This window comes from Cnephaeus nilssonii (assembly GCF_951640355.1).
Source record: "Cnephaeus nilssonii genome assembly, chromosome: 13".
NCBI lineage: Eukaryota > Metazoa > Chordata > Mammalia > Chiroptera > Vespertilionidae > Cnephaeus > Cnephaeus nilssonii.
The window spans coordinates 19,367,126-19,377,783 of record NC_137084.1 but is presented as its reverse complement, the minus strand read 5'-3'; the positions used below and the strand labels follow the sequence as shown (position 1 = coordinate 19,377,783).

The following is a 10,658-nucleotide window of genomic DNA, read 5'->3' as shown; positions in this document are numbered from 1 at the left end:
ATTGGCTCCCTGTCCCGGGCGCGCGCGACGTCTCGCGCCGGGCACGTTTCTCTCATTCATGCGGCTCTAGCCGCCGCGCCCGCCCCCGCTCACTCTCCCATTCACCCATAGCCCCACCCCCACCCCTCTCTAGGCCGTGCGCGCGAACCGCGGCGACCGCAGCGACCTCGCGGTCTGATTGGCTGCAGGAGCACAGCGCCGTACGCACGCAAGACAACGAGAACGCGCGCGCAAGGCCGTCGGGTCCCGCGGACGACTGGGAAAAGGGGGGGTGGCGTCCTGCGCCGGAGTCGGAAATGGGGAAGTGGCCGGGCGAGTCTTCCCTTCCCCTGTGTCCTACTTTCCCTTCCTACTGTATCCAAAAAGGAATCTTCGGGAGTAAAAGTAGTTATACGTGTGCACTGGAAGAACTCCAAAGCAAGCAGCTACCTTCTGGAGTTTGCCAAACCCCCTCCACGTACGTTGGTACAGTCCAGACAGGCGTCTAGGATAGCCAGTCACCTAGAGAGGCCCCGCCGTCTTCCTGCTTTAGCACCTGCATTCATTGGCCAAACTTTTTGCGACTAAATAGCCCTCCTCTTCCCCGCCCCCTCACCTTTTTTTTTTTAATGGCGAAAACTTTATTTAAAACGATCTTGATGAAGCAGTTCCCGGTCCAGCGAGTTTCCCGGTATCAGCAGAATCCCAGGAGAACGGAATGGTCTAGGGGCTGCCGGTCCCGTTCGGCGGGGGACGCCGGGACTAGAAGAGTCCGTCAGGGGCGAAGCTCCAGCCAGACGCCCGGCATGAAGAGGAAGGAGGCGCTTGGAGTGCGCGCCATTTGAGGCGGCGGCAGCCCCCCGAGGGCGAGCCTGCTCTCGACTCCGTTTAATTACCCTAGTTTCTCCCTGCAACACCAGGAGCGGGCGCCGCGTCCCTAACCTCGCTGGAAGGAAAAAGTTCCCTAGAAAACCTGCGCCACACTTTGCCTTAATTAGCCTCGCGTTGCTGTAAGGCCAAGTGTTCTTCTCTCCTCAGTTAGTTCGAGGCCATGTCTCTTCCGAAAGCCGCTCTCGTTATTACACAACGATCTTTAAAAAACAAAAGTGCCCCACCAGCCACTTCTGAAGCCAAGGGTCCTCATCTACAAAGTGTAATTCTAAATCTTGCGGTCTGCCCTTGAGTTTGTCTCAAAGGTTGCTGGTTTAACCGTGGTTTTACACTTCAGCACTAGGTAGCAAGAAGGAGAAAGGTCTCCCTTCTGTTTTCTGGGATCTAGTCTAGTTCCTTACCTAACATGGCATATACCTCCAGTTCTAGTTTATTATTGCTAAGGGCTCCAACCCATCTTTTACTGCCACACACTTCGGAGGGTTCTCCTTTCAGTGACAGTGTGTATTAAAAGGCTGTATCACCCTGGCCAGTTTAGCTCAGTGGGACCTGCGGACTGAAAGGTTCCATTCCGGTCAGGGGCACATGCCCAGGTTGCGGGCTCAATCCCCAGTGGGGGGCGTGCAGGAAGCTGCCAATCAATGGTTCTCTCTCATCAGTGATGTTTCTCTCTCTCTCTTCCTCTCTGAAATCAATAAAAATATTTTTAATTGTATCTTCAAAATTCTTTTGACCTTATGGAAGTAAAGTTATTACTGGGTAGCATATTTTTTTATTTATAGAGGCTTTTCTGTCAGGTTGATTTGTTTCCTTAGGAAGAAATCAATTTCATTTTTTTTCTATTGCATATTTTTCTTGGATTTTAAGACTTCTCATTTCCCCAAATTCATAGGTTAAGCATCTCTCTTTTCCTTGCAACCTGTAAATTGTTTTGAATCTTGTCTCTACAGTGCTAACTGGAAATAAAAATTCGATCTTCCACCGTCCAACCACACATTCTAAATTCCCCTAGGACACTGACTACTGGATGCCAAACTCTTATCTGGATGAGCACTAACAGTGGCATAATTACTATCCCAAGGTTTGAAGATTCCAATTTCTTGTCCAGTTTTCCCTAGGATCATGCAACATATTTCCTGGAAAGGTTGTTTAATAGAACATAAGGTTTAAACTGCCAGCCATTTCTGAAAAGTATTGCACAGTATAATCCAGGTTAAAACAGTGGGATATCTAGACCACCAAACTTCCAATAAATTACTTTGTATATATCAAGAAATACCTTACAGCCCTAGCTGGTTTGGCTCATGGATAGAGCATCGGCCTGAGGACTGAAAGCTCCCAGGTTCAATTCCGGTCAAGGGCACATGCTTGGGTTGCAGTCTTGAACCCCAGTGTGGGGCGTGCAGGATGCAGCTGATCAATGATTCTCTCTTATCATTGATGTTTCTATCTCTCTCTCTCTCTCTCTCTCTCCCCCCCCTCCCTTTCTCTCTGAAATCCATATAAATAAATAATAAATAAATAAAAGTGGGTAGAGGGTAAAAAAAGAAATACCTTACAGGTGGGAATGGAGACTGGTACAGCCACTATGGAAAACAGTATGGAGTTTCCTCAAAAAAATTAAAAATGGAACTGCTATTTGACCCAGTGATCCCACTTCTAGGAATATATCCTAAGAATCCTGAAACACCAATCAGAATATATGCACCCCTATGTTCATAGCAGCACTATTTACAATAGCTAAGATTTGGAAACAGCCCAAGTGCCCATCAGTAGATGAGTGGATCAAAAAGATGGGTTACATTTACACTATGGAATACTACGCAGCTATAAAATAGAAGGATTTCTTACTCTTTGAGACAGCATGGAGGGACCTGGAGAGTATTATGCTAAGCGAAAAAAGCCAGTCAGAGAAAGACAAAAAGTATCACATGATCTGACTCATATGTGGAATCTAATGAACAAAATAAACCCTGAGATATAGAAGCATGGAATAGACTGACAAATCTCAGAGGAGGGTGGGGGTGGAGGGTAGGGTGGGAAGAGATTAACTAAAGAACTTAATATATACATAACCCACAACCCACGAACACAGACAAGAATTCGGTGAAGGCCTGGGGGAGGGTTACTAGAAGGGGAGGAAGGGAGGACATTTGTAATACTTTCAAAAATAAAGGTAAATTCAAAACAAAAAAATATGTTATAGTGTTTCTAATGTAGTTTACCTATACTTTTTCAAATTATCTTCACTTGCATTCCCTCATGCCTATAGATGGCAAACCACAGGGTCATTTTTAGTTCAACTCACTGGTAAATAAATAGGCAGACAAGAACAAAATGCTACCCTGGGGTTTAGACTCAATTAGAGAGGAATGACCTATCTTTCAGCACCAACCATCTCTTTATATTTAAATACTGCCACCTTCCCTCCTGTCCTCATGAAATGTCTCTGCTTGTGTTAAAGGACAGTTTCTCCCCTTCACTCCTGCAATTTCTTCTGAATTTTTTCTTTGACGTTTTATTTGAAAAATGAAATACAGAAAAAATAGGATAGTGTCAAGAACATACCATGTCCATCATTACATTCTCTCCCTTTGAGTCTGTTATGCTGAGAGGCATTCTATCTAAAAAACACACACACACAAAAAAAAAACTAACAACTCTCCCTTGACTCCATATCCCCACTACTCCCTTCCTTAGCAAGCTTCTTCAAAGAGTTGTCTATAGTTGTTATACATATTTATTCAGATTACGGTATATCTCAGTATATTCCAATAGGACTTTTATCCCCACCATTCCAAGACTACACTCTTCAACATTATTGCTGAAATCCATGCCTCCAGATCCATAGTCAAGTCTCCTTTGCTAGCTGCCATTATATTTCACCTCCTTTTTTGGAGTACCCTGAAAGTCCATCTGCCTTCTGATTTCCAGTCTTTAAGTGACTTCATCCAATACCACTGCTTTAAATGCCTTCTATAGGACAATAGCTCCCATGAACCTTCAGCCCTAACCCTCCAGATTCATGTTTCCAGCTGTCTATGTGGCATCTCCATATGGATGAGTAATAGCCCAAATTTAAGTGCCAAAGTAGAACTTGATATTCCCTTACCTCCTCCCTGAGTTTCCCCAATCTCATAGCCAATCAAAGTTGCTCAAGTAAAAAATGTAGCAATTATCTTTTATATATATATATATTTGTATTGATTTCAGAGAGGAAGGGAGGGGAGAGAGGGATAGAAACATCAATGAGGAGAATCATTAACTGGCTGCCTCCTGCACACCCGCTACTGGGGATGGAGCCCCAAACCCCAGCATGTGCCCAGGAATCCAACCATGACCTCCTGGTTCATAGGTCAACACCACACTGACTGGGTTAGGAATCATCTTTGATTCCAGTTTCTTTTCCTTATTGCTCCCATCAGCAAGCCTATCAACTTTACATCCAAAATATCCCCAGGCAATCTACTCACCAACTCCACCTTTGCTGCCATACTTTTTTTTTTAAAGTATATTTTTATTGATTTCAGATATGACAGGAGAGGGAGAGAGATTGAAACACCAATGATGACAGAGAATCATTGATCGGCTGCCTCCTGCACACCCCATACTTGGGATTGAGCCTGGGGACCGCAACTGGGGAATGTGCCCTTGACCAGAATTGAACCTGGGACCTTTCAGTCCACAGGCTGATGCTCTATCCACTGAGCCAAACCAGCTAGGGCTGCTGCCATACTCTTAATTCCCCATCAATTATCACATTGAAATTAACTTGTGTCCTTGCTTCTTAACTCTTGCCTCTTTAATCCATTTTCCACACAGCAATGATCTTTTCAAAATGTAACTCAGATCATGTCATTCCTGTTTAATTATCTGCTATGGTATGAATGTTTGTCCCCCTAAATTCATATATTGAAATCCTAACCCCCAAAGATGACTGTATTAGGAGTGGGGCCTCTGAGAGGTGCTTAGGTCATGCATAAAGAGCCTCCATAGAGCTCCCTTACCCCTTCCAGTACATGAGGACGCGGGCTAGAAGTTGGCAGTTAGCAACCTGGAAGAGAGTCTCTATCAGAACACAACCATGCTGGTGCCTTGATCTTGGACTTTAGAACTGTGAGGTTTCTAATATTTATAAGCTACCCAGATTGTAGTATTTGTTATAGCAGTTCTAAAGGACTAAGATACACATCCTCACCCATTGTTTCCCACGGCTCTGGGGTTACAAAAGCCCTACATTATCTTATCTTTGCTGCTCCCTCCCCCCTCAATTTTTACCTCACTCCCCTTGAATCACTATACTCCAGCCAAGCAGACCTTTCCTTCACCAAACACATTGAGCTTTTTCCTTATGTTTTTGCACTGTTCCCTCCACCAAGATTTTGGCCAAATTTTGCACAGCCATTCAAGTCTCTCTCTCTCTTTTTTTTAATCTCTCATATACTCTTTTTTAAAATAATTTTTTAAATGTTTTTATTGATTTTAGAGAGGGAAAGGGAGAGGGAGATAGAAACAGCAATGCATCAACATTGATCAGCTACCTCTTGCACATCCTGCTGGGGATCAACCCTGAAACCCAGGCATGTGCCCTGACCAGGAATCAACCAGCGATCTCTTGGTGCATGAGTCAACTCTCAACCACTGAGCCACACTAGCTGTGCACCATTCAGTTCTTAACTCAGGAGAGGCCTTTCCTGACCACCCCATTCTAAAGTAGCCCCAGTCACTGTCCTGTATCACCCAATTTTAAGTCTTTGAGTAGCACTGATCTTTGTGTTTGTTTTATAATGTAAGCTTCATAAGACTTTATCTTGTTCCCCATCTAGAATGGTTCCTGGCAAACAGTAGGTGCTCAATAAATACTTGTGGAAACAATGAACAGATGAAGAGCATGAGATACTTAGTAATCCAAGTCCAAACCAGGAACACCAAGCATTTGCAGACCAGAGAATGGACTTTCCCGGCTTCTTACTACCTGAAAGCTCAATTTACACTTTGACTTAGATTCTGATTCCAAGCAAATAGACAATAGGAAAGATAGTTGCACCTGGGAGAAAATGATCTCTGGAAAGTTATTAGATCTGAAATCTCATCCCAAGTTTATCACTAGCCTCTTTGGTTCCTCATAGTTACCCCTCTGCACTGAGAACAGAGTTAGTTAGCATCTATTTACCTGCTTGGCTTATAGGTGGGCTCTTTGTTTTCCTCTTTTCTAAGCATTCAGCAATAAGTCATTCTAATAATGTTTCTATAATTCTTAGGGAGAAAAACAAAATTTAGAAAAATTATACCAATTTCTGTGTTATGGCAAAAATATTTATTAAAAGTTTTTCCAAGTTTGAACTTTATTGTCAAGAGTCCTTCTAATACACTTGTACATCCTGGAAAAATAAGGTAACAAGTACTATATATAGTATATAAAGCAGTAGTTTTTTAAAAAAATGAGTCCACATAGTAACACGGTGAAAGAAATGGGATTCTCCAGGGCCTTAGAGAATTTGAAGTGGCACCTTAGGTGATCTAAGAAACCAATTATAGTCTCGTGGTTTTTCTTTTGGTTCAAGATTAGTAGTTAAGTTACCATCACCCGTTTTAAGAGGTAGAATACATGCTTTTTACTGGTCCAACCATTTACTGGTCAGCCTGGCCTCAACAGACTCTCACTCTTCAGCCCATCTGCCTCTGGTGATGGCCAGAGATCTCCATGCCCCAGGCAGCAAGACTCCCTGATTGCTATTTAAGATCCATGAACCGGATATCCATGATGAGAAGGAAGTTCTTCGGCAGTGGACGGGGGGCTGGAGAGAGAACGGTAAACACCTGATGCTCCAGGTCCACACTGGTCACCACGATGAAACCGGCCACACTGGTCTCAGAAAGGTTCTCCTCGGTGCCCTCAGCAGTGCTGACACTCAGGAGGTGGTGCACCATATCTCGGCCAGGGGTGACAGGTACTAGCTTCAGCTGATTGTCCTCCTGAGACATGCCCAAAGGCAAACAGGAGTCTGGAATGGTGGGTGCCCCAACTTTGTAGATTTTCACATCTGAAAATTTGACATTGAAGGCATGGGGATAAAAACAGCCCCGGAATCCATAGAAATACTCACGGATACGCTCATCCCTACATTCCCGCCGGAAATCCTTGGAGCGCTCAACCACACCCCCTGATTTAGGGAGCAGCACAGTACGCACAAAGTGAGGCAAGTCCCGTTTCAGTTCATTGTAAAGTCGTTCTTGATCCAGAACCACAACCACATCTACCTCAAAGGCTGAAGCTGCATGCACCAGGGCCTGGTATCCAGAGCCCTTGACCCAGCCACAGGTGTTAATGACACAGCCACTCACAGAAGCCCTTCGGTTCACTTCACACCTTTGGTTGAACACATCTGCTAGACGAGATGTAATCTGCAAAAGACAACCAAGGTGAGGAAAAAAACACAAAAATGAACAAACCTATTATTATTTTGTCCCTCTTTAGAATAAGTACTATTAAGTACAAGAAAAACATTTTTAATGACTATGGTTTTGATCCCGTAACATGGATTTAATTTTTATGTTGCTTCTTCTGTCTCCCAAGTGGGAATTTAATAAATAACTTAATAGGTCCACGGAAACATTTAATAATCTGATATTGACTTATATTTGAAACTGTCTTTTCCAAAATCATATGGCAATAATACCAGCAGAGAAGGAGCAAAGAGATGGCTATAGTTTTAACCAGCAACTTCTGCACAGCTTCCTACCCTGATAGCAACCCTACCCTCCATCCCACCTTGGCTCTGACCTTATTATAAAGCTTGATGTTGGTGCCAGGAGTGGTGGATCCAAAATGATACACCAGAGGGGCCTGGATGGAGAATCCTTCTTCAACATCTGCTGGCCGCTCAATGTAGAGGGCCCCCATGGTACCAGGGATAGACACAGAGCCCTGGCCCACATCCAGCTCCACGTAAGTGGGACGGCGGCCCAAACGCACTGCGTAGTTGAGCAACAGGCGGCACACTGTGGACTTGCCCACATCCGTGGGGCCCACTACCATCACCCGGGGGCCTCGCTCTTCTTCCTTCTCCGCCTGCCTCCGCATCTGCTCCAAAGCTGTATGAGTGTTGAGGTAAAGCAGCATAGGGGTGTCCTTGGAGACATAAGCCACCTCGGTGCGGCCACTCAGCTGCACAGAGCAGCCGTGCCAAGTGAAAACAGCTACCTTGGCACCAGCATCAAAGGTGAATTTCTTGTTTCGGGTCAGCTCTGTGCCAAAGATTTCTGCCATGCCAGCCAGCAGCTCCAACTGAACTGACTGAGATGCTTCCACCTCAAAGCGAAGTTCTGTTTCTCGCTCTAGTTCAAATTTAGTTGTTGGCTTCTTGTCATCATTGGTCTCCTCTCCCATCTTTTCCGTGTAGCTGCTGTGCCTAGTACACAAATTAAATATCAGATCTAAATACAAGTTAGAACTCTGTTCAAAATCCTCCAATGAATGTTTCCCCTGACCCTGCTTTATTTTTCTCCTTATCTCTGATCACCATCTGTCTACCCCACTAAGGTTGGGCATTTTTGTTTCCTGCTGTATCTCTAGTACCCAGGATAGAGCTTGATAACCCACAGGCACCTCGGTACATACACCGAGCGAATACATGACTGAGACATTAGAATAAAATTATAGCCCTAGCTGGTTTGGCTCAGTGGACAGAGCGTTGGTCTGTGGCCTGAAGGGTCCCAGGTTCCACTCCAGCCAAGGGCACATGCCTGGGCTGCAGGCTCAATCCCCAGTAGAGGGCGTGCAGGAGGCAGCTTATCAATGATTCCCTCTCATCATTGATGTTTCTCTCTCTTTCCCTCTCTCTTCCTCTCTGAAATCAGTAAAAATATATTTTAAAAAACATTATATCTACAGATTGACAAAAACACTTGATCACATCACCTCATCGCTCCCTTCATCACTCCATTGGGATACTCCAGAGAAGGCAAGAGGTGCCTACTCCCCAACCCTCTTAGTCAACAAAAATCCGGATGCAAACCACAGAATAGCAATATTGGGCTTAAAAAAAAACAACACATTTCAATATTCCGCTCAGCAACGTTTAGTAGTGTCTTCAGACAAATCACTTAACCTCTCTGAATCTTTTCCTCAGCTGCCAACTGGAGGCATTTACACGTCCTCACACAAAATGTTGTTCTGGGGACCAGCAGGGATTGTCGGAGGAAAACATCACTTAGTAAACTAGAAAACGCCGAGAAATGATCAGGAAGTTATTTCCGATACCAGACCGCAGCTCTAGGTCCCGCATCTGTCCCAGTTGACCCAGACACGAAATCCGCCCATGTCCCAAGGAAGCGACGGTTGCTTTCCTGAGCTTATTATCTTACCTGCACAGCCACCACCCCCAAACGGTAAACTGAGAAGCCCTTCGGGTCAGGACCCTAGCCCAACTACAGCCGGGCGGGCCCAGACCCACGCCGGAAACTCGAGCAGTTCTGCACTTGCGCAGTGGAGGAGACGCGGTCGCGCGAGGCCCCTTGGGATATGTAGTTGTGCGGAAACGGCTGGGTGCAGTTGAGCTCGCGCAGCCGCCCGGCCTTCTGGGAGTTGTAGTTACAGGACTGTTTTGATTGTGACGCAAAAGGTGGGCGGAGCAGCGACGGTCATTGTTCGCCTGCTGACTTGATCCCGTAGGAGTGGCGGTTACGCCCCCGCGCGGCCGGGACCGGCCAAGGGGCCGAGGGTTGCCGGAGTGTAGCGGTGGCGGACTCACCACCCTGTTCTCGCTCATCCGCTGCCGGGGAAGGGGAAGGGCGGCGGGAATGGAGGGAGACTCCCTGTCTAGGTCCCAAGATAGCCTGCTGGCCTAGGCAGCGTCTCTCTGCATCCCAGGACAGCAGTGCCTAGCAAAGAGATGATGCTCCCAAGTCAGCAGCTGAGTTGCGCCCTTAGACAGTGTCCAGGTGTCTGGCTTTGGTGTCCAAGAGACCTGAATTGGAATTCCAGACCTGCCAATATACTCACCAGCAACCGCTGGACAAGTTCCTGATGTGAAATAAACTGCCTGTCCCCTAACTGGCACTTAGTGAACAGTAGTTGCTGTTATTTCAAAAACACTGTTCTCAACTTCATACCCTGAAACCTAAAGAGGGTTTATTATTAAAAATTCTATCTCAAGAGACACGTGCTAAATTTGTGTCTTAAGAACTTCTCTCTCTCAGTGTTCCTTTTCTATCAGATTCCAATTATATTTCATTTTGACTCAGAATATTTCTCATGGAGAGCTGCCCTGTGCGCATCACTGAAGTGTGTAGTCAGAGAACATGTCCTGATTTCTAACCGGCTAACATTCAGAACATGACGTATCATAAAGGTGGAGGGACTTACACAAAGGATTGCCTGTGGGTGGTTTGTTTTTCTTTTCATGTGTAAGGAGGGGGAAACTTTAAGTTAGGGAAATGTAATGGGAGACGTTGCTAGCTGGGTATGAAGAAAGGAACGCCACAAGATTCTGGGGTTTAAGATAAATTCTGAAAACATCATGTGTTTTGAGTGATAGCACTCTCTGGTACCTTGAGTGAGAGTACCAGAAGTTTGACATTGAGAGGGAGAATTGGGTAAAGAAAAAAAAACACCAGAGGGACAAAAAGGAGAAGAGGGGGAGGGGGAGGGGGAGGAGGAAGTGTTCTTGTCTACACAGCAGACCAGAAAGGAAATGTAAGTGCTGGAGGAATATGAGGAACCATTTTTGAGGAAAACAGTGGGAAGTGGGGGGAAAGGTGAGTAGTTTTGGGGGGTAAGGATTGAA

General features: G+C 45.5%; 1 protein-coding gene across 2 annotated transcripts; it reads right to left on the bottom strand.

Moving 5' to 3' along the window:
• Positions 1-6,181: 6,181 nt before the first annotated feature.
• On the bottom strand, positions 6,182-9,351 carry CLP1 (cleavage factor polyribonucleotide kinase subunit 1). 2 transcript variants are annotated; one of them, XM_079786992.1, is made up of 3 exons: positions 9,238-9,351; positions 7,655-8,282; positions 6,182-7,275 (listed from the first exon to the last, which is right to left on the bottom strand). In XM_079786992.1, the coding sequence occupies exons 2-3, from the start codon at positions 8,258-8,260 to the stop codon at positions 6,604-6,606; spliced, it is 1,278 nt and encodes a 425-aa protein (XP_079643118.1). In that variant the 5' UTR covers positions 8,261-8,282; positions 9,238-9,351; the 3' UTR covers positions 6,182-6,603. The 2 variants fall into 2 exon arrangements, with proteins under 2 accessions (XP_079643118.1, XP_079643119.1); XM_079786993.1 differs by having other exon boundaries at positions 7,655-8,307; positions 9,238-9,340.
• Between the last annotated feature and the right edge of the window lie 1,307 nt (positions 9,352-10,658).

Coding starts and splice junctions, on each gene's coding strand:
- CLP1 (XM_079786992.1), bottom strand. CDS start 8,260: ATGGGAGAGGAGACCAATGATGACAAGAAGCCAACAACTAAATTTGAA. Junction 7,276..7,654: donor ACATCAAGCTTTATAATAAG/GTCAGAGCCAAG, acceptor TGTCTTTTGCAG/ATTACATCTCGTCTAGCAGA.